Source organism: Alnus glutinosa, chromosome 13 (genome assembly GCF_958979055.1).
Source record: "Alnus glutinosa chromosome 13, dhAlnGlut1.1, whole genome shotgun sequence".
Lineage (NCBI taxonomy): Eukaryota > Viridiplantae > Streptophyta > Magnoliopsida > Fagales > Betulaceae > Alnus > Alnus glutinosa.
The window spans coordinates 4,743,077-4,768,232 of NC_084898.1; the positions used below are offsets into that span (position 1 = coordinate 4,743,077).

General features: G+C 33.4%; 1 protein-coding gene and 2 long non-coding RNA genes across 3 annotated transcripts; 1 reads left to right on the top strand and 2 right to left on the bottom strand.

Moving 5' to 3' along the window:
• Positions 1-3,368: 3,368 nt before the first annotated feature.
• On the bottom strand, positions 3,369-4,184 carry LOC133854705 (uncharacterized). The gene is made up of 2 exons (XR_009896842.1): positions 4,002-4,184; positions 3,369-3,895 (listed from the first exon to the last, which is right to left on the bottom strand). It is a non-coding gene; the product is annotated as an uncharacterized LOC133854705 (long non-coding RNA).
• Positions 4,185-14,701: 10,517 nt separating this feature from the next.
• Positions 14,702-17,731, top strand: LOC133854630 (receptor-like protein EIX2). Its single transcript, XM_062290874.1, has one exon. The coding sequence runs from the start codon at positions 14,702-14,704 to the stop codon at positions 17,729-17,731; it is 3,030 nt and encodes a 1,009-aa protein (XP_062146858.1).
• Positions 17,732-22,413: 4,682 nt separating this feature from the next.
• Positions 22,414-23,386, bottom strand: LOC133854712 (uncharacterized). Its single transcript, XR_009896844.1, has 2 exons — positions 23,047-23,386; positions 22,414-22,898 (listed from the first exon to the last, which is right to left on the bottom strand). It is a non-coding gene; the product is annotated as an uncharacterized LOC133854712 (long non-coding RNA).
• Between the last annotated feature and the right edge of the window lie 1,770 nt (positions 23,387-25,156).

Consider the following 25,156-nt stretch of genomic DNA (forward strand, 5'->3'; position numbering starts at 1 on the left):
AAGTTTGATCTTTTTTGCTTTAAAAAACACAATTAATCAATATTTTAAATTTCGTAGGTCGATTTGGAAGACCAAATGCAAAAGGTTTGAAAATTCGCCTTAAAGTATTCTCAATGGCTTCTGTAAATTTTTATGCAAAATGACTAACTAAGATCCACTTTTTTTAATTTAACTAACCATTTTTCAAGACTTGCATCCAACAGCTAGCTTATCTAAACTTTTTATCTATTTTACTAAAATAATCATTTTTAGAATTTTTTAATCATTTTAATTAAAAATGGTTAAATACCTATGGTCTAACAATTTTATTTTTTCCTACCTATGTTTCATTTTGTATCGTAAATGGTAACTTATATCTAAAAATGAAAATGGTACATCTGTCCAACTTCCGTCAAAAAATTGACTAAAGTCCACATCAACACCCTTAAGAAACTAACACATGTCTTATGCCCCATTAAAAATAAAAAAGAAAAATATATTAAAAAAAAAAAGCTTCCTTAACTAATAGCGGATTTTAAAATAGTCTTATCAATTTTCAAAGGTGCTAAAGTCACCCATCAAATTACCAAGGTGTGTAAAAAATGCCACTTTTTCTGATAATACCCTTATTCTTTCTTTTTCTTTTTTTTAAAAAAAAAAAAACTATATTTTCGGGATAAATAATTCATATAATTATCCTAAATTACAAATTGCTCCCTATGATATAAAAATAATTCAGAGGTCATCAGGGTAGGCTAAAATAACAACAATCCATGCAGTCAATACAATTGACATATTTTGTTAGTGTCTATGTTAGCCTTAAAATGATGACATGTGTCACTCTTAGTAAAAAAAAAAAAAAATACTAAAAATGCAAATTAGTTCTCGTGGTTTACCAGATTTAGAATTAACTTTCTATGGTATTAAAATGAACACAAAGGTTCATTTGGGTATGCCAAAAATACAAATAACTCCCTCCAGTAAAAACACTTGACTGATTCTGCTAGTGTGCAATGTTAGTACAAATAAAATGATACGTATTATTGTTAATATATATAAAACTAGAAAGTTAAAGAAATTAATAATTAAAAAGCTAGAATTTAATAAATAATAATAATAATAATAATATAAAATAAAAAATGTGGCAACAGCCACCCCCAAAGGTGGATAGGGGTGAGCCGCCGCCACCTCAGCCTTGGGGTGGCTGCACACCACTCCCGGCCACCCGAGGTGTGGGTTTTCCTTCAAGCCACCCCCAGTGGTGACTCTAAGGTGGCTAGAAGGCCACCCCAAAAGAAGTCAGGGTGGCCGCGCCCCACCCCGGAGCGCCTCTAGCTCATCGGGGTGGCCGAGTGCGACCCGTGGCTTCCTTTGGGGTGGGGCCTTCAAGCCACCCCAAGTCCACCTATAAGGGTAGCTTGTGGGTCACTCCCCATTTCGTGTGGCCCATGAAACACCCTGAAGGTGGTTGAGGGTAGCGCGCGGCCACCCCCAACCAGAGGGTGGTTGCCGAGCCACCCCTTGATTTTTTTCTCTTTTATTTTTTTTAATTAAAATATTTTAATTTTTAAAGTTTTTAATTTCTTTTACTTTTTAGATTTCTTTTTTTATTATTATTTAAAAAAATAGGGTGGCCAGAAGGCCACTCTAGAGGAAGTAGGGGGTGGCATGTGCTACCCCCAAAGTCGATCTGGGGATGACGCAGCCACCCCCTAATGGCAAAATGAGGGTGGCGCGGTCGCTCCCATTTGGCCTGAAGTTCGTTTCAGCCACTCCCAAAGGTCAATATATATATATAGTAAGGGTTTGACCGTTGAAATTGGCCAAAACGCCCCCATGTGTCATGGGGTGCTTCGGTCACCCCAAGATTGGTCGTAGGAGGTGGCCAAAACACCCCCACCCCAAGATTGGTCATAGGGGATGGCCAAAACACTACAAAAAACTTGCTCATTAGCGTCAACAAAATGTCTACGCTAACAATTCCAAAGTCGACGATGTTGATCAATAGTGTCGACATGTCGCCACTAATAAGGTTGATGCTGAAGCTCTGACTCAGATGATCATCATCATCAACTTTTTTGAGTCAACGCTGATGATAACCCAACAGCAGCGACAAATGTCACTACTAATAATATTTTTTATGGCCGTTAAAGATCTAGAACTGAAACCAATTGTCGTCGTTGATGGTATATCATCGGCGTCGACTTAGGAGTCGACGCTAATGCCTTGTTATCAACGTCAACTATAGTAGTCAACGCCAATAATTAACCACTAGTCTACGCCAATGTTAATGGCTAATAAATTTTAAAAAATAAATAAAAATAGAAAATTAGAGTTGACGCAACACCAAATCAAATGAAATGTGTAGTAAAATCATATAATGGGAGCATTACATATCTACTGTGGAAACATGGCAAGAGATAAACTATTAAATCTTTTATTAAAGAATCAACAAGTTTGAGCAAATAAAGGTGAAAGAGCAAATAATAATAATAATAATAATAATAATAATAATAATAAAAAGATGTTACTTTGTCATGAAGGATGGGGTTGGAAATATTCTGTCCGATAAATCATAACAGTATAAAGAATCAACCTGCTTTTTTATAAATACGGTTTCTCTAAATGATGTACACTTATAAGGTTAGGTACTGAAAATAAACCAAGATTGTAGCAATCTTGTTGTATACTTGGTAGGTAAATTAGCATATGGATTCATAATTACAAGCATTTACAAAAAGTATAAAAGAAAGGACAATAACCATTTTACACCAAAAAAAAATAAAAAAAATAGTGAATTTATGACATGCAGGAACACTAAGAAGAACAAGCATCAAAACCCAGACTAAACATAACTACCTAATAGCCCTATATCAAGCTCTGTCCAATTTAATATATATTTTTAGGATCAAACTCAGGGCAATTTTTTAGTGGGAATCTGTGGGATCGTCATTCAAAAACAGTACATTGATACTGTTACGAGTACTGCAGAATCCATTGCAGAAACCATGACAGCAAACCTAACAAACACGTCATCAGCAAGTCATCAGGTGGAGCCATGATCCAGCAAGCAACACTTCAAGAGATAACATGACATCAGACCATATCTTAGCCTCCAACCACTTCTCTGATTACTGTGACAGCAGCCATTCTTAGCAATCATACTTAGCCAGTTAGCCTTACTTAATTGACAACCTGCAACCCATACCCTCGAAGACAAACGTGTAACCTTTTCTTAGTTCTTCACTTTGTACACTGGTCCTTAACCATCTTTTTTGTTTCTTACTTCTAATTGTATTGGCCTATAAATACTGAAGCAATACACTCTGTTTTGGTAAGCTTCCAAAACAGTTTTTCAAACCTTTTCAGATACAACATAATACATTAAGTTTTTGGAGAGTAAATTTGCATTTCTAAATGCAAAAGTCATGCTTTTTTATAAATGGCACCATATTTAACAGAGCTATCTTAGTCATTAACAACTGACAAACAACAGAGCTTTTTTGATGAATGAGTATCTTTTATCATTAACAACTGAAAAATAAATACAACCAAATCAGCCGCAGAGCAGCTGAGAGCACCAAAGGGACTACGTCAACAGTCACCTAGCAGTAAGAATGTCTAACACATATCCAACTAACTTCATTCTTCAGTGCTTGTTTCTTTTTCTCAATTTCTATTAACAATGTAAATGTGAGAATCAAAAGCCAAAAGGCCAACTTGAATACTAATCGGTGCTTCCTTGAAGGTGCAACCCATGAAATCCCAAAGGAATGTCAAACACCAATCGGTATTTCCTCCAGAAATCGAACAAAATCAAACCCAACATTTTCTGAAAAATAACCCATCACCGTTCGGCATTTAAACAAACAACCTAAGAAAACACCCAAAAAAATTAATCCACCCACATCATCGGCTAACACAGAAAATACCCAATTCCAGTTGAAAATCAAACCCAAATCCAACAAAAGAAACAAATTAATGGGTACCACAAAACTACAAAGAATAGCTTGAATCCTTACCTTACTTGAGCCACCACCTACTGAACCCCAATATCGTCACCATCTCCGAAGCGCGCATTGGGCCTCCAGTGGGGTCACGATTGTGGAATATGAACACGTGGAAGGGGAGTTTTCTCAGCTTCAGTTTTCTCATATATATTATTTTCATTTTTTTTTTTAAATTTCTTATATAGATTTGAACAAATTTTTATCGACCAAAGAGTTCGATCTTGTTTGTCCCAAAATCTATAGAGTTAGATTGATCGTTTGATTGCATTTGATCAATCAATAGGATAATACAAAGTCTTTTGAGTTTAATCCATCAGATGTTCGATCGATTAGAGAAATGCATTAGGATTGATCGGACAAATACACTATGATCGATCGGACTAATGTACTATGATCGATCGAATGTTTGATCAATCCTTCGATTTTATCATAATTGATCGGATTAATGCAAACATGACATGTCTGCAAATTGTACTTTGAGAAACCATCGATTAGTGAGTGACTTGAATAATTTGAGTAGTTTTTTCTTCTCTTTTTTAGTGGAGGTGATGTGAGTATTGAACACCCCTGTATACTGTCTTGATCCATATGACATGTTAAAGTCTCTTGATATTGTGAGAAAGAACAAGGATCCCTCATGGATTAATCTTATCTCGATTTAACGAACTAGTGCACAATGATAGATAATACAAAATTAATAGAGTTTGATCAATCAGACTAGTGCACTAAGATCGATCGAACGTGTAATTGAACCTTCAATTATGTCAAGTTCAATCGATCCTAAATAATATCATGGTTTTTTTAAGACATGGATGTGAGGCTTAATGTTTCCTCTAATGGGAGGATGCTAGAGATTGATCGGACTAATGTGCAATGATAGATAATTCAAAATCCATAAAGTTTGATCGATCATTATATCGTATCAAGATGGATTGAACTAATGCACAATGATCAATCAGACTAATGATCAATCATTCGATCTTACCATGATTGATCGTACTAATGTATAAGGATAATATTAGGGTTGAAAATGAGGGCGAAAAATAACCGTTCACATCCGCTATCCGTACCTAACCGCTATCAGTACACGAGGATACGGATGCAGTTAGCAAAAACAAATATCCGCATATTTCGACAAGCGACAGCGAGGAGGTGCTGCAGAGGCAGCAGCAGCACCAGCCATAGTCCTTGAACTCTGAAGACAAGAGCCAGCCGCTGTGGAAGAGCCTGAAGCTGTGGAGGAGGAAGAGGAGTTGAAGGAGAAGAAAAGGAAGAAGGGGAAGGAAGCGTTCGAGGACGAAGAGGAAGCAGAGGAGGAGGAGCCGCAGCAGGAAGATGCCAAGCTAGCGAGGTTTTCCGGGAAAGGGAGAGGCCATTAGATTCACTAACTTTAAATATCGGATCTGTTGGAGCTGCGTCACACTGGATCCTTGCATCTGCTGTACGTGACCTTGCGCTACACCAGATTACTACCCGAGGGTGCATGGGTACTTGAGTGTGCTGCGTTCCATCAGATTCCCCCATGTTTTATTTTATTTGATTTTCAATATTTGTCTTCTAAAAAAAAAAAAAAAAAAATTTAAAAAAAACCCCTATTTTAGATTTATGGCTCTATTTTATTGTGATCTGCGGCTCAATTTATTGGTGAATCTTGGCACAATGTGGTTTTGGCCCTTCACAAGAATTACGGCTAGTTTCTGTTTCCAACCATCATTGTCAATTGCGGCTTTGGGTTTCTTTTAACGGATAGTTTCCATTCTCCGGCCGTCACTTTCTGCTTTTCTCATCGGCACTATTTGGATCCAACCATCGACTTTGGCTGCATTTAAATCCGATTTCTATTTTCAAACTCAAGGTTCCAGAATCTTCCATCTTGAGTTTGAGGGGGGCTACTACAATATACAGAAAATATATTATATTTTTTGTATACTCCATATTTGGTCAATATTGTAATATTATCTATTTACAGATTAATTGTATTCAAATGTTAGGATTGTAATCATATTATAGGATTTGATTATCATACTTTGTATTTACTCTAAATCTTATAAATATGGATATTTGTATTGTAGACAAATAAAGTCAATGAGCACAATATAGCCCTTAAGGCTTCCTAAAGGTAGACGTAGGTGTCTAACACCAAACCACTTATAATTTTTTATGTTCTTGTCTCTCTATTATTTCCGCATTTGTTATTCTATTCTAGATTTCAACACAGGTCATGAACATATTGTTTATCCATAGCAACTTTAATTAATGTTTCCTCATTCTCATGGAAATCGAAAAATCCTTATCTGCAGAAAAAGTGAAAGAGAAGAAGCCCTCCCGACCTTCAAACACGGTATTCAAAGATAAAAATTAAGTCTCCTCTTGGAATGGTGAAGGGTGTTGTATGTGGTATAGAATTGGCCGTGACATGTTATCATATCCATGAAACTTCAACAGATATTTAGTGGCTCAGATGGGTCACTCAATTTGAAATTGAAACGTTCAACTACAAAGACATACATTTAAGCATCGAGACCTTAACACGCATTGACTTCACTTTTCATGCATTTCTGTTTGATAAAAGTAGAAGAAAATACAAAAACAATGACAGAAGTATGGCAGATCCAAGTGCTTTTTGGCACCATTTCCATTTTTCCGAAGGTGGACAAAATTTTTGGAAAAGTACAGTTCATATTTCTAATGCATGTTCCAGATCCAGGGCATTACCCGGCCATGTGATCCTGCTTTTTTGGGTTGGATATTTGCTAGCTTGATTTCAAAAATAATTTAATCATAATTTTTTTTAAAAAAGTATTTAATGATTATGTTGAATAATCTTATTGATGTTCAATTTATCCATGCTCCGGCTCATCTACTCTGGCATGGACGCAAGTCTAATGGAATATTTATTTAAATAGTAATAAGAAGTGATTGATGTAATATAAAATTTGAGAATGTTTTATAGAAAAGTAAACAAGTTTTATTTTGTAATGGGTTTTTTTTTTTTTTTGAATAGTAATAAAAAATTATTGATGTGAAATAAAAAGTGTAAAAAAATTAGAATGTTTTATTTAATATTTTTAAAAGAAGTGAAATGAGAATTAAAAATTTTACATTTGGTTATCAAACAGCTCCATATGTAATATGTATAGTATTAGTTTAGGTGTGACAAATTCTATACTCAACATTTAGCCAATTGTCATTCACAAAAAAACATTTAACCAATTGTGGGTGTGGCTGTCGACCATAAGATATAAGACTGTTGAATAGTGAAAGCCTTACTTTGAGCATCCTAATTTGAGATAAAAATAAAAGAAATTTGCATTATTTTTCTTTCTTATGGGGTGGTTCGGCCACCCCAATAGCCAAAGAGAAAAAAGAAAAAAAAAAATAAAAATTGTGAGGGTTTTGGCCTTTGAGGGTGGCCGAACCACTTCTGTGGCCCGTAGGGATGGTTCAGTCACACCTACGATCAAAGAGAAATAAGAACAAAAAAATTGTAAAAGTTTTGGCCCTTAGGGGCCACGAAAGTGGTTCTACCACCCCATTTTTTAATATATATATAAATATATTATTAACAATCCCCTAATATATGATTAGATTTAGTAAAATTGTCCCCTTTGTGCTTTCTATTATTTTTCCAAGAGAAAAAGGGAATTGTGATATAAAATATTAAAATAATATTAGTATGAAGTAGTGGAGCAATTAGATTGTAATCAAATTCATCCTAACAATATAAGATTAAAAAAAAATGGTTATCTTATATATCATATATGCACAAACGATGTAGATATTACCACTTAAACTTGGGAGACAAAAATTATACATCCATATATAAGTAATTAAATTTTAGCCGGAACTGATCAGTAACAATCTGCAACATGTCCATCACCCTGAATTTTTCTTTTCTTCAAATTACTAGGTTAATTAAGTTGGTTTTATTTTTGGTTGGCCAATCAACTTTGTGATCAACTGGACTAAATCCATTAATTGTGTAATAAAAAGTGAAAAAAGAAAAGAAAATTATGTTGGATGCCTCCTTGCCCAGGTCAATTTCATTTTTCTTTTAAAAAAAAAAAAAAAAAAAAAAAAAAAAAAAAAAGGAGAGAGAGAAGAAAAAAAAAAGTTAGCCGGAAAGATGGAGGCAACAAAAGTCATGAAAAATGGCGGACAGAAATTATTATAATATTAATAAAATAATTAAATTAATAATTATTTATCGGTTTAAGTTTTTGGAATTAATAACACTATTTAGTAGACTCATATACAACTGTCAAACAATTGAGATAACGTGATAGTGAAAACTAACTCTTTATTTTTTTTTATTTTTTTACAAGTACTGATATAATAATTAATTTTCACTATCATATTACATTATTAAAATATATGATAATCGTCTATCAAATATTATTACTCTTTTTAAAAATAAATAGTGCATAGTTTAACATGATATTAGAGGTATAGATTTTTATCGGTTACTCATTTAAATAATTATAATTTATTTCTACATAGTTTGACTTGATTTGTCCAATGAAAAGCCTCTCACATCGTACCAAACTCTAATTTTGAATTCCAAAATCCTAGCCATTCAAATCACCCAACGACGTGTCTCTAACTTTTCCAGCGTGCCAACTCCGCCTTTTATGACACCAACTACTTTGTTGAATATTCTTTAATCTTTCTTCATTATATTCAAAAAAAAAAAAAAAAACATATTAAAAATTCAAAACTAGTACAAAAAATATATGCATTTATATATCGAGACTTCACTTTTTCAAGTCAAGCATATATGGCTCCAAGCCTCCAAGTGCTTTTTGGCTTCCATTTTTTTGAAGGTGGACAAAATTTTTGGAAAAGTACAATTCATATTATCGAAAAATAAATTAGTGTTATAGATTTGTAAAGGTTATTACGTTTACATAATAGGAGATGGCATGCCGTTAAATATTGAATAGAAAAACATATGGAGATACCAAATTCGTATTAAATTTAAGGGAGACTATTAGAATATACAGAAAATATATTGTATTTTCCATATATTTCATATTTTGTCGATATTGTAATATTATCTATTTATGGGTTAATTGTATTTAAATATTATTGGGATTGTAATCAAATGATAGGGATTTAATTACCATACTTTGTATTTATTCTAAATCCTATAAATAGGGACCTTTGTATTGTAGATAAATAAAATCAATGAGCACAATGTAGCCCTTAGAGCTAATTCCTAACAGTGGACGTAGATGTTTAACACTAAACCACCTGTAATTTCTTGTGTTTTTTCCTCTCTATATCATTTCCAGATTTGTTATCTATTCTAGATTTCAACACAGGTCATGAACATATTGTATTATTGTTTATCCATAGCAACTATAATTAATGTTTCCTCATTCTCATGGAAATAAAGAAATCCTTATCCGCATTGAAAGTGAAAGAGAAGAAGCCCTCTTGACCTTCAAACACGGCATCATAGATAAAAATTAACTTTCCTCTTGGAATGGTGAATGGTGTTGTATGTGGTGTAGAATTGGCCATGACATGTTATCAGATCCATGAAACTTCAACGGATATTTAGTGGCCCAAATGGGCCACTCAATTTGAAATTGAAACCTTCAACTACAAAGACATGCATTTATGTATCGAGACCTTAACGCATTGACTTCACTTTTCCAAGTCAAGCATAGTTGTTAGATAAAAATAAAAGAAAATACAAAAACAATGACAGAAGTATGGCAGATCCAAGTGCTTTTTGGCACCTTTTCCATTTTTCCGAATGTGGACAAATTTTTTGGAAAAGTACAATTCATATTTCTAATGCATGACCCAGATCCAGGGCATTACCCATGTGATCCTGCTTTTTTGGGTTGGATATTTGCTAGCTTGATTTCAAAAATAATTTAATCATAATGTTTTTTTAAAAAAGTATTTAAATATTATGTTGAATAATCTTATTGATGTTCAATTTATCCATACTCCGGTTCATGTACTCTGACATGGACGTAAGTATATGTAATATGCATAGTATTAGTTTTCGTGTGACAAATTCTATACTCAACATTTAGACAATTGTCATTCCAAAAAAAACATTTAACTAATTGTAGGTGTGGCTGTCCACAATAAGATATAAGACTGTTGTATAGTGAAAGCCTTACTTTGAGCATCCTAATTTGAGATATAAAAATAAGAGAAATTTGCATTGTTTTTCTTCCTAATGGGGTGGTTCGGCTACCTTTATGGCCAAAAAAAAAAAAAAAAAATGTGAAGGTTTTGGCCGTTGGGGTGGCCAAACCAAAGGCCAAAACATGATATTAGAGCCATAAATTTTCACTATCACATTATTAAGTTGTATAACAGTCATCTATCAAATATCATTACTCTTTTTTGGAATAAGTTGTACATCTTTTAACATGATATTAGAGCCAGATTTTGATTTGTTACTCATTTAAATAATTTATTTCTGTTTAGGTTTTTTTTTTTTAATAATTAATAATTTAGCAGCTCTTTTATATATATATAATTTTGTCCATACTTTTCTAACGTGCTAACCCCGCCTCTAATTATGACACCAACTACTTTGTTGAATATTCTTTAATATTTTTCCAAGATGCAATAGAGCCCAGAAATCTTCTGTTATTTAGTTGCATTTTGCACAAATGAAAAGTAAACCCGAATATCCTCAATATTATTATTATTATTTTTTTATAGCAAGAGATGAAGACTTAAAATTTAAAGTGCAGAAGATATCATAAAAAAGAACAGAAGATGAAAAAAAATTGTCCTGTATATTTAATAATTGGACTGCATTTACTTTTATATTGTGTTAAATATCAGTTATTTTCATAGATAAAAATCAACTCTTCTCTTGAACTGATACTGAAGAGTGTTGCATGTGGTATGGAATTGACCGTGACGTATTATCTAGATCCATGAAACTTTTGATAATCATTTCCCAAGTCATTCATACATACAACTCCAACTCCAAAGACTTCAAAAGGGGCGGCTACTAAAGGGGACAAAGTATTTATACATTGACTTCGCTTTTCCAAGTCATGCATAGGAAGTCACGGATTACACCAATCTTATTGGGTAATGGATATTAATGGCAGTGGGTCCCTCGATTTGCAATTGAGACCTCTAACTTTATGCATAGAGATTTTGACAAGCGTTGACTTCACTTTTCCAAGTCAAGCATAACAAAGTCTGTGTGATAAAAGTAAGGAAAAAAAATCTGAAATGCTCCGGAGGTGCAACATAACATTTTGTTTTTTTTTTTTAAGATATTATTTGCTCCCACCAGAAATGGTAGGTAAAGAATTATAGTAAATTTTTTTTTCAAGCTATAATGGAGCCCAATTTTTTTTTGTTATTTAGTTGCATTTTGCACAAAAGAAAACTAAACCCGAATATCCTCAGATTTTTCTATTGTAGCAAGAGACAAAGACTTAAAATTTAAAGTGCATAAGATATCAGAAAAGATGATAGAAGATGAAAGAAAATTGTGATGTATATATATTTTATAACTGAATTACTGTTACTTCTATATTGTGTTGAATATCAATTATTTAATAACTGCTAATCTAACCATCATAAACTGCTATTTTAGTAGTTATAAATTGCTATTTTAATGGACACTTAATTCTGACAACAAGATCAAATATCTATTAATGATTATTTAATAATGACCATTAGATCATAATTATTTAAAATAAAAAAAAATAAAAAAGAGAAAGAGAAAAGAACAAGAAAGTTAGCTGAAAAGATATAGACAACAAAAGTCATGGAAAATGGCGATCGGAAATTATTATAATATTAATTAAATAATTAAATTAATAATTCCTTATCGGTTTAAGTTTTTGAAATTAATAATGCTATTTACTAGACACTTTTACGACTGTCATACAATTGAGATGACTTGATAATGAAAACTAATCTTTTATTTTTTATTTTTACAAGTGTTAATATAATAGCTAATTTTTATTATCACATCATTAAATTGTATGACAGTCGATTATTAAATATCATTACTCTTTTTTGGAAAAAATAGTGCATATTTTAAAATGATATTAAAGACATAGATTTTGATTCGTTACTCATTTAAATAATTTATTTCTGCTTATGTTTTTTTTTTTTTATAAAATCATATATATATATATATATATATATATATATATATATATATATATATATATGTCTCTAATTTTGTCCATACTTTTCTAGCGCGCTAGCCCCACCTTTTATGACCACAACTACTTTGTTGAATATTCTTTAATCTTTCTTTATTTTATTAAAAAAAAAGACTATTAAAAATTCAAAACTACTACAACAAAGACACACATTGACTTCACTTTTCCAAGTCAAGCATATATATGGCTCCAAGTGCTTTTTGGCACCATTTCCATTTTTTCAAAGGTGGACAAATTTTCTGAAAAAGTACAATTCATATTATTGAAAAAAAAAATTTAGTGTTCTAGATTTGTAAACATTATTACATTTACATAATAGGAGACGGGAAGCAATTTCACCCATCTGACAATGGATTCTGCTCTTCTGTTGAGCCACCCCCTTGGCTGCCTGCAGTGTGGGGGGTGGTTCGGCCACCCTTTATGGTTAAAGAGAAGAAAAAAAAAATGATGAAAATTTTAGCCCTTGGGGTGGCCGAACCACTAAGTTTTTTATATATATTTTTTAAGTTTTATTAATTTTAATTTTTTAATTAATTTTTAAAGATTTTTAATTTTTAATTTTTTTTTTTTTTTTTTTTTTTTTTTTTAATTTTTTTTTTTTTTTATATTGTGCCATGGTCAACACTCAAGGGTTGAAATGTGGCAAGTCATTAAATATTGGATGGAAAAATATATGGAGGTACCAAATTCGTATTTTTCCAAACCACAAGTATCATCTGCTATATGAATGAAAACACAGGGGATAAATCAAGTTTCCAAATCACAAGTACCAATAAGGTGTTTAACCCTAAAAGAAAACACAAGAACGAAATGTTTCTACAGTGCGTTACAACGTTTCTTTCCTTAAGAAATTATTTGTCCCTACCAGAAATAGTATGCATAGGATTAAAGTAAATATTTCTCTAAGATGCAATAGAGCTAAAAAATCTTCTGTTATTTAGTTGCGTTTTGCATAAATGAAAACTAAACCCGAATATTCTCATTTTTTATTTTATTTTTTTTATAGCAAGAGATGAAGACTTAAAATTTAAAGTGCAAAAGATATCATAAAAGAGAACAGAAGATGAGAGAAAATTTCTCTATATATTTTAATAATTGGACTGCATTTACTTTTATATTGTATATATTGAGTATCAATTATTTTATCTTCTCCCAACCCCAAAGACTTCAAAAGAGGCGGCTACTAAAGAGGATAAAGTATTTATGCATTGACTTCACTTTTCCAAGTCATGCATAGGAAGTCACGGTTTACACCAATCTTATTGGGCGATGCATATTAGTGGCCCTGGGTCCCTCAATTTGCAATTGAGACCTCCACCTTTATGCATAGAGACCTTGACACGCATTGATTTCATTTTTCCAAGTCAAGCATAACAAAAGTCTGTGAGATAAAAGTAGGAAGAAAAAAAAATCCAAAATGCTCCAGAGGTGCGTACGATATAACATTGTGTCTTTTTTTTTTTAAGAAATTATTTGCTCCCACCAGAAATAGCAGGTAAAGAATTATAGTAAATATTTTTTCAAGATATAATGGAGTCCAAAAATCCTTTGTTGTTTAGTTGCGTTTTGCACAAAAAAAAAAAAAAAAAAAAAAAAACTAAACCCGAATATCCTCAGATTTTTCTATTGTAGCAAGAGACAAAGACTTAAAATTTAAAGAGCATAAAATATTAGAAAAGAGAATAGAAGATTAAAGAAAATTGTGATGTATATATATTTTATAATTGGATTGCAGTTACTTCTATATTGTGTTGAATATAAATTATTTAATAACTGCTAATCTAACCATCATAAACTGCTATTTTAATAATTATAAATTGCTATTTTAATGGACACTTAATTCTGACAATCAGATCAAATATCTATTAATGATTATTTAATAATAACCATTAGATCATAATTATTTAATCTCAACCGTACGTTAGATCAAAGTTTGTTTGACCTTACAATTTACTCTAGTGATGATCCAGTAAATTCAAAGACTGGATCTATCTAAGAAGCATCTTGTGGTATAAATTAAACTACCAAATCGAATGATCATAACTGTCCAAAATTGAATAGTTATGATTAGATTGCTACATGCTCCAATGCTTCGTGCCAATTGCTCCATTAATTAAGGAGCTATTAACGCCCTACCGCGCGCGTGTGCGTCCGGTGTGTACTAAATTATACACATAACTGCATACACCCAAACTTTACTTTAAATGCTTAAAGTTTAATTGAGTCTTATAAATACCAACTACACTTTCCCTTTTTTCCTAGTGACTCTCTTAATTTTGTGCTTTATACCTTCCATTTAAAACATTCTTAAAACACAAAATAAATATATATATTCATATTAATTTTGAAAATGCTTTAACACAGTCATGGTTGGGACATGCAGCTGGCCAAATTAATAACATTGACTTGAAGAACCTAATTTTATGTTTGTTACGTCAAGCGGAATCCTCACGTCATTTACTTATATATATGGACTGTGGTCTCACGTTTTGAGGTACCAACTCATTTTTGTAAAATTTCCTCTTTCAATATTGTACTATGGCAACGGTTATGGACAGGAATACCACTTTTGTGGTCCTCCTTGTGCATTGCTTTCTTTCCTTGGCTACTCTAACATGCATGTTTGCATATGCGGGTGGCAATCCAAATGTGCTTTGCAAAAGCGGAGAAAGAGATGCCCTCCTCACCTTCAAAAAGGGTATCGTTGATCCTTACAATCTACTCTCATCTTGGATTGGCCAGGAGTGTTGCACGTGGAAAGGAATTGCCTGTGACAACATAACTGGGCATGTCATCCACCTAAATCTCAGAAATCCATATGATTATTATGACGACTTTGCAATTGATGATTTTTACCAGTCAATGCTGCGTGGGCGGATAAGCGATTCCCTACTGGAATTAAAGCATCTTCACTATTTGGATCTAAGTTCGAATAATTTTGAAGATAATCATTTTCCAAGCTTCTTTGGTTATCTTCGGAATTTGAGATATCTAAATTTATCAAGTACGGGTTTCGTGGGTACAATTCCTCATCAGCTGGCAAATCTCTCCAACTTGCAAACTCTTGACATTCATCAAGATTTTTACTATATGCAACTGCAAGTTGACAATCTTGAATGGTTATCTCATCTTTCTCTGTTGGAATTCCTCGACATGAGTTCAGTCAATCTTAGTGAAGCATCTAACTGGTTACAGGTGATGAACATGCTCCCTTCTCTATCAGAGTTACACTTGTCTAATTGTGGACTTGATAAATATGATCCAATTCCTTATGTTAACTTTTCATCTCTCACTGTGCTCGATCTTTCGGGCAACAACTTTGTTAATTCAACGTTTGATTGGATTAATAGTCTTACATCTCTTGTTACACTTGATTTACAATACACGGAGATCAAGGTTCCACTACTTGGAGTTGCTGTCCAGAACATGTCTAGTCTTAGAAATCTACATCTGAGTGGTAACAACTTCTCTTACACAATACCTAAATGGTTATATAATATGACCGCTCTTGAAAGACTTTATCTTTCAGGAAATAAGATTCAAGGTGTACTTCCTAAAGCTATTGGATGTCTTTCACAACTGATGCTTCTTGACCTGTCACACAATAGACTTGAAGGAAAAATACCAAGATTTTTGGGAAATCTGTGTAATCTGCAACATTTAGATTTATCTTGGAACAACCTTGGGGGAGGTTTGTATGACCTTTTAGGAAATTCTTCTTCATGCAGAACAAAAAATTTAGAATTTTTAGATTTAAGTGGGAATCGACTTTCAGGTACTTTGCCTGATCAACTAGGGAAGCATAAAAAACTCTATGTTCTTTCACTTGACGATAATATGCTTTCTGGTCCGATTCCCGTGTCTCTAGGAAAACTGTCTTCATTGAGGATGCTTTTGGTCGGCTACAATCAATTGAATGGAACAATTCCTGTAAGTCTTGGATATCTTTCAAATCTTGAAGAGTTAATGATCTCTTCCAATTTTTTAGAGGGTCTTGTTTCCGAAAAGCTTTTTTCCAACCTTACAAAATTGAGAAATCTCGACGCTTCTTCGAACTCATTGACTTTGCAAGTAAACACTAATTGGGTTCCTCCATTTCAACTTCAAAGGTTGTGGGTGGGATCATGGGAATTAGGGCCAAGATTCCCTACATGGCTTCAATCACAAAAAGATCTTCGAGAACTAGATTTCTCAAATGCAAGTATTTCGGATGTCATCCCTTCTTGGTTTTGGAGCCTTTGTTCCCAATTCTCTTGGATGGATCTTTCTCAAAACCAATTCCGTGGCAATATTCCAAGTTTATCTTGTGGAGAATATATCGTTTTTGGTTCAAACAACTTTTCTGGCCCTCTCCCCAATGTTTCTTCTGGCATTATGTATTTAGATCTTTCCAATAATTCATTCCATGGATCTCTTTCTCCCCTCATTTGTGAACAGAAAGATAAAATGGGAGGAAATCTATTTTTTCTTGATCTGTCCAAAAATCTTCTATACGGAGAACTTCCTAACTGTTGGACGAACTATTCTGTGTTACGAGCGTTAAACTTGGGGAGCAATAAGCTAATAGGAAATATACCGAGTTCCTTGGGTTCTCTATCTAACCTTGACTTTCTGTTGCTGAGCAAAAACAATTTGTCTGGAGAATTACCATTGTCCTTGCAAAAATGCGAACAGCTAAGGATTGTAGATCTCAGTGAGAATCATTTGTCGGGCGGCTTATCCATTTGGTTGGGAAACAGTTCATCTCATCTTTTGATAATTGTGCTTCGCTCAAATAGGTTTCATGGTAGTATACCTCAAGAGTTATGTCACTTCAAATCACTTCAAATCATGGACCTTGCACATAACAAATTATCGGGAACCATTCCGCAATGCTTTGGTAATTTGAGTGCCATGCAGAGACAGATCTCCAATATAATTGTATACATTTTTTGGAGAACAATATTCTTGACATTAAAGGGAGCAGAGTATGAGTTATATGAAAACACATTTTCTCTTATCACAAGCATGGACCTCTCGAGCAACAATTTAATTGGAGAAATCCCTGAGCAACTCACTAGTCTTCAAGGCCTACGATTCTTGAATTTGTCCAATAATCAACTCCAAGGAAAGATTCCACAGAAGATAAATGCCATGAAATTATTGGAGTGTTTCGATGTCTCAATGAATCAGCTCACAGGTGAAATACCTCAAAGCATGGCGAGTTTAACATTCTTGAATCATCTGAATTTATCGTACAACAACTTCTCTGGCAGAATTCCCTCCAGCACTCAGCTTCAGAGCTTTAGCGCATGGAGTTTTATTGGCAACCATGATCTTTGTGGGCCTCCACTTACGCCTAGCTGCGTTGGAGATGACTCACCCATTGAACCAACACCAAATACTAATGATGAAGGCAGCAAGGACGGTGGGTGGATTGACATGAAGTGGTTTTATATGGGCATGCCATTTGGATTCGTGGTGGGGTTCTGGGGTGTATTTGGTCCATTAGCTTTCAACAAGGCCTGGAGATCTGCTTTCTTTAAGTTTTTGGATGGCATGAAGTATAAACTCTTCAATGGTGTTTGAAAGAGTGAAAAAAAATGGTAAGACCATGCGCTCACATGGAGAAAGAGAACTGTTGTTTTTATTCAATAGAGCATTATTATCCTTTGGTTGTCCTTTCTATTTGCTGTAAAACTTTTGTTGTGGTTCAATATTACAATGCTTTGTTAGAATGTTCTTATCCATGATAGGGGCATTTTCTATTTTCTATTTTCTGCAGAATTCTTGTTGTGCTCTAATAGAGTTCGGATGCCTCCCTGAATTGGAATAATAGAACTATTCAGCGCCACAACTCTGGCGTCCATGGGCATTTTCTCTAATAGAGTGTCTCTTCTTTCAGCTAGTTTTGAAACTATTTAGTAATATTACGATTTAATTTATGTAGGTATCTCCAAAAGAGGACCTCGTATAGTGGTGAGAGATGATTCACTTTTCTTTTAGTTATTGTATTTATAATTCAAACTATATGAGTACATGGAATAGCTTAGATCGATTTGTTGAATTTTAATGTGCACATAATGTGTACAAAAATGGGGTCTATAAGAGATGCATGACAACCTAAAATTTGATCTTTTTTGCTTTAAAACATAATCAATATTTTAAATTTCGTTGGTCGATTTGGAAGACCAAATGCAAAAGGTTTGAAAAATCGCCTTAGAACATTCTCAATGACTTATGTAAATTTTTATGCAAAATAACTAACTAAAATCCACTTTTTTTAATTTAGCTAAGCACTTTTCAAGACCTGCATCCAACAACTAGCATATCTAAACTTTTTATCTATTTTTTTAAAATAATCATTTTTAGGAATTTTTAATCATTTTAATTAAAAATGGTTACATACCTATGGTTTAACAATTTCATTTTTTCCTACCTATGTTTCATTTTGTATAGTAGATCGTACCTACCTTATAACTAAAAACGAAAAATGATACTTCCGTCCCAAAATTGACTGAACTTCACGTCAACTCCCTTAAAAAATTGACACGTGTCCTATGCCCCATTAAAAATAAGAGGGAAAAATATATTTAAAAAATGAAAAGCCTACTCAACTAACAGCCGATATTAAAATAGCCTCATAAATTTTCAAGTGTGTTAAAGTCGCTCATCAAACTACCAAGGAGTGCCAAAAAGGCCACCTTTTTCCAATATTACCCTTATTCCCTTAAAAATTAAAATAAAAAAATAATAATAAATAAACTACTTTTTAAACAAAAAAAAAAAAAAAAAAGAGTTCATCAGGGTGGGCCAAAATAACAACTTAGTTCATTCAGTCAAAACAACTGACAAATTGTGTCACTCTTAGTAAAAAAAAAATGCAAAATTAGTTACTGTGATTTACTTGATTTACAATTAACTTTTTGTGGTATCAAAATGAACACATAAGTCCCTCTGGTATGCCAAAAATACAAATAACTCCCCCAAGTCAAATTCCGTCAAAACACTTGACAGATTCTGTTAGTGTGCAACGTCAGCGTCAATAAAATGATAACATGTGTCACTGTTAATATATATATATATATATATATATATATATATATATATATATATATATATACTAAAAAGTTAAGAAATTATAAACTTAAAAAACTAAAATTTTTAATTAAAAAAAAAAAGTGGCGACCACCACGCTAGAGGTGGCTAGGGTTGAGCCGCCACAACCTCAACCGATTCGGGTGGCCGCATGCCACTCCTGGCCACCCGAGGTGTATTGATATATATATACACTAAAAAGTTAAGAAATTATAAACTTAAAAAACTAAAATTTTTAATTTTTTTTTTAAAAAAAAAAAAAGAAAAAAGAAAAAAGAAAAAAGAAAAAAAAGAGAAAGTGGCAACCACCACGCCAGAGGTGGCTGGGGGTGAGCCGCCACAACCTCAGCCAATTCGGGTGGCCGCATGCCACTCCTGGCCACCCGAGGTGCGGGGTTTCCTTCGAGTCACCCCAAGTAGTGGCTCTAAGGTAGCCAGAAGGCCACCCCAGAGGAAGCCAAGGGTGGCTCGCGCCACCCCAGAGCGCCTCCAACCCATTGGGGTGGCCGAACACGACCCCTGGTTTCCTCTGGAGGGGGGCCTTCGAGCCACTCCAAATCGACCTCTAGAGGAAGCTCGCGAGCCACTTCCCATTTCGTGTGGCCCATGAGACACCCTTAAGGTGGTTGAAGGGTGGCCATGTCAAAGGGTGGCTGCTGAGTCACCCCTTGATTTTTTTTCTATTTTTTTTTAAATTAAAATATTTTAATTTTTAAAGTTTTTAATTTCTTTTTATTATTTTTATTTAAAAAAAAATAGAGTGGCCAGAAGGCGACCCCAAAAGAAGTCAGGGGTGGTGCGTGCCACCCTAAAGCGCCTCCAACCCATGGGGGTGGCCAAGCGCAACCCTCGACTTCTTCTATGGTGGCTTGCGCTACCCTCCATTTCGAGTGGCCCCGACACCCTAAAGGTAACTGAGGTGGCTCGCGACCACCCCCAGCCAAAGGGTGGTTGCCGAGCCACCCTTGGTTTTTCCTTCTTTATTTTTTTTATTAAAAGTTTTTAATTTCTTTAACTTTTTAGATTTCTACTTTTTTTTAAAAAAAAAAAAAAAAAGATTTTTATTAATTTTTTTCATTTTAGTTTTTAAGAGAATAAGGATATTACCTGGAAAAAAAAAAAAAGAAAAAAAAAAGGTAAAATTTTTGACACACCTTTCAGTAGTTTGATGGGTCAGTTTAGCAAACTTGAAAATTTATGAGATTATTTTAAAATCGACTCTTAATTGATGGGGCTTTTTTATATTTTTCCCTTAAGAATATGTGCCTCTCACATTTGAGAAGAGTAATGCTAGGCACCATCTTTTTATTCTCTCAAATTGATGTGACTTTTAAAATCATTAGATTTGGGATGAATTATTATTAGATTTAGATAAATAGTAATTTTAAAAGCCACAATAAATTTAAGGATTAAATACATTTTTGTCCCCTAGGTTTTAAAAACTTTTTTTTTTTTTCCCTTAGTCTTGCTTATGGCATATATCCAAATAGTACCTCTATTAATTCACCGTAAAGAAAACTAACGAAATTCCACATTAAACCAATCAAAATTTGACACGTGTCATATACCTTATTAAAAAATTAAAAAAAATCAATTTAAAAATCAAGAAAAATAAAAACTAAAAATAAAAACCCCAAAAGGGTGGCTCAAGCCATCCCTTTGGCCAATAGAGGTGGATTGGTCAGCCTCCCCCAAGGCCAATCTGGGGTTGGCTGCTGCGTCACCTCCAAAGGTTAAAAAATACACATATAAGGTAGGGGTTTGGCCCTTTGGAAGTGGGCGAAACACCACCATGGCCCATGAAAAAAATAAAAAAAATAAAAAAAATAAAAAAAAAAATAAAAAAGGGTAGAGGTTTGTCCCCTTGGGGGTGGCCCCATACTGGCTGTAGGGAATGGCCAAAACACTACAAAAAACTTGCTCATTAGCATCAATAGAAGTGCCAAAGTCGACGCTGTCGAAATGTGTAGTAAAATCATATAATGGGAGAATTACATATCCTACCGTGGAAACATGGCAAGAGATCAACTATTATTTCTTTTATTAAAGAATCAACAAGTTTGAGCAAATAAAGGTCAAATAGCAAATGAAAACAAAAAAAAACTGCTAAAGAAAGATGACCAAGTTGTGATGACAAATAAAAGATGTTACTTTGTCATGAAGGATGGGGTTGGAAATATTCTGTCCAATAAATCATAACAGTATAATGAATCAACATGCTTTTTTGCTTTGTTAAGATGAAGGTGATCATTGAGCATCACTTTGCCAATAGACCAGTGCACAGGTGCAACTATTTCCAACTATTTCCAATTCACATATACGGTTTCTTGTTACATGCTTACGTAACGTAGGATGAGGATCAATAAAAAAAGAAAGATATGTTAGAATTTTCGAGGAATTCTAGACCTTCTATTGTAAGATTTTTGAGGAATCCTAGACGTCCTTGGTTGAGCAATTAGAGGTGCTCGGAATTCACAAACACAATGTTTGATAATTTACTTCATTGATTTATTATTCAATAACAAAGTAGTATTTAAAAGAACGAAATACAATAGAAAATAGAGTTCCACATGAAATAGAACTTCTATTTGACTCCTATCTCAACAATCTAACCTACTGTCAACAAGACTTCTAAAAAATAAAGATAAAAGAGATAAACATGAGACCTCTAACCAAATACAAATACTAAAGACTCGTTTATAACTAAAGCAACAATTTAAATAATACTAATAATAATAAAATACGAACATATAATTCTAACAGACCTAATGCCTAACAAAGACTACGACTACGACTACACACGTAACATTTCTCTAAATGGTGTATACACTTATAGGGTTAGGTACTGACAATAAACCAAGATTGTAGCAATCTTGTTGTATACTTGGTAGGTAAATTAGCATATGGATTCATACTTACAAACATTTACAAAAAGTATAAAAGAAAGGACAATAACCATTTTACAAAAAAAAAAAAAAACAGCGAATTTATGACATGCAGGTACACTAAGAACAAGCATCAAAACCCAGACTTACATAGCTACCTAATATCCCTTTATCAAGCTCTGTCCAATTTAATATATTTTTTAGGATCAAACTCAGGGCAATTTTTTAGTGGGAATCTGTGGGATCGTCATTCAAAAACAATACATTGATACAACATCATACATTAAGTTTTTGGAGAGTAAATTTGCATTTCTAAATGCAAAAGTCATGCTTTTTTATAAATGGCACCATATTTAACAGAGCTATCTTAGTCATTAACAACTGAAAAATAACAGAGCTTTTTTGATGAATGAGTATCTTTTATCATTAACAACTGAAAAATAAATACAACCAAATCAGCAGCAGAGCAGCTGAGAGCACCAAAGGGACTACGTCAACAGTCGCCTAGCAGTAAGAATGTCTAACACATATCCAACTAACTTCATTCTTCAGTGCTTGTTTCTTTTTCTCAATTTCTATTAACAACGTAAATGTGAGAATCAAAAGCCAAAAGGCCAACTTGAATACTAATTGGTGCTTCCTTGAAGGTGCAACCCATGAAATCCCAAAGGAATGTCAAACACCAATCGGTATTTCCTCCAGAAATCGAACAAAATCAAACCCAACATTTTCTGAAAAATAACCCATCACCGTTCGGCATTTAAACAAACAACCTAAGAAAACACCCAAAAAAATTAATCCACCCACATCATCGGCTAACACAGAAAATACCCAATTCCAGTTGAAAATCAAACCCAAATCCAACAAAAGAAACAAATTAACGGGTACCACAAAACTACAAAGAATAGCTTGAATCCTTACCTTACTTGAGCCACCACCTACTGAACCCCAATATCGTCACCATCTCCGGAGCGCGCGTTGGGCCTCCAGTGGGTCACCATTGTGGAAGATGAACACGTGGAAGGGGAGTTTTCTCAGCATCAGATGTCTCTCTCTTGGTCTCTTTCTGTCTCTCTTGGTGTTGCAGCAAACCGAAGAGAGAGAGAGAGAGAACGCCGATTGAGAAAGAGAAAATTAGGACAAAGGACGGAATGATAAACAGAGAATGGGAGGAAGTGATAATAGGCATTCTCCCATTTCATCTAATGTACGAATCCCTGGGTGTTACCTCCCTTTTTGGGCCGGCCACCCGGGCTGTGTGAGGGGTTCTGGTAGGCCACTGACTATCGGTTCATACTTTAAAGCCCAATGTCTAGAGTGGCATTGCATATTGAGCTAGATATTAGTCCTTAATTTTTTGGCAAGGTAGTCACTATACTCGAAAGGTTCGACTGCTATCTTCGTGGGACAGTCGTTCAGCGAACGAGATACATTGCAGCTACAATGGTCAGAATACCCTAAAAAAAAAAAAAAGAAAAAAAAAAAAAGAAAGAGATAATTGGTGTATAAACTAAAAGGGGGGGCAGGGCGGCGGGAGATTAAAATAAAATTGTGTGAAAATTTAGGAAATCATGCCCTTAGATCTTGCATTATTTTTTGAACAAAACAATGTCGTTTTCGTATCAGCATCGACACATATTAGTCGACGCTAATAACCAAGACTATCAGCGTCGACTAATAAGTGTCAGCGCTAATTGTAATTTTTTTTATTTTTTTTAACTTATTAAAAAATCAAATTAGCTTATTAATTTAAAAAATAAATAAATAAAAATAAAACCTATAGTAAAAAAATTAATTATTTTTATAAAATTTCACTATTTTTATTTAATACATAAACACCATTTTATAAATTTGTTATATATATATATATATTATTTTCATTTTTTTAAAAATTTCATATATAGATTTGAACAATATTTTTATCAACCAAAGAATTCGATCTTGTTTGTCCCAAAATCTATAGAGTCAGATTGATCGTTTGATTGCATTCGATCAATAAATAGGATAATACAAAGTCCTTTGAGTTTAATTCATTAGATGTTCGATCGATTAGAGAAGTGCATTAATATTGATCGGACAAATACACTATGATTGATCGGACTAATGCACTATGATCGATCGAATGTTTGATCAATACTTAAATCTTATCACAATTAATTAGACTAATGCAAACATGACATGTCTACAAAGTGTACTTTGAGAAACCATCAATTAGTGACTTGAATAATTTGAGTATTTTTATTTTTATTTTTTTTGTTTAGTGGAGGGTGATGTGAGTATTGAGCACCCCTGTATACTAATCTTAATCCATATGACATGTTAAAGTCTCTTGATATTGTGAGAAAGAACAAGGATCCCTCATGGATTAATCTTATCTTGATTTAACGAACTAATGAACAATGATAGATAATACAAAATCAATAGAATTTGATCAATCAGACAAATGCACTAAGATCGATCGAACGTTTAATCGAACCTTCAATCATGTCAAGTTCAATCGATCCTAAATAATATCATGGTTTTTTTAAGACATGGATGTGGGGCTTAATGTTTCCTCTAATAGGAGGATGCTAGAGATTAGTCGGACTAATATGCAATGATAGATAATACAAAATTCATAAAATTTGATCGATCATTAGATCATGTCACGGTGGATTGAACTAATGCACAATGATTGATCAAAACAATGATCAATCATTCGATCTTACCATGATCGATCATACTAATACATAAGGATAATACTAAGGTTAAAAATGTGGGGGGATAATAACCGACCACATCCGCTATTCATACCTAACCGCTATCAGTAAACGAAGATACCGATGCGGTTAGCAAAAACTAATATCCACATATGCGGTTGTGGATAACTGGGGTGAAGCCATAAATTTTTTAGTTTGGGTCCGAACCAATATCAATATATATATATATATATATAGTTCCTTTATATGTTCACGCACGTATAAATTAAAAGCAGATAAATCTTAAATTTAACTTCATATAAAATTATAAAATATAACTGTATACGAAAATT

Excerpts from the sequence above, each read along its gene's own strand:
- LOC133854630 (XM_062290874.1), top strand. The coding sequence starts at position 14,702 with ATGGCAACGGTTATGGACAGGAATACCACTTTTGTGGTCCTCCTTGTG.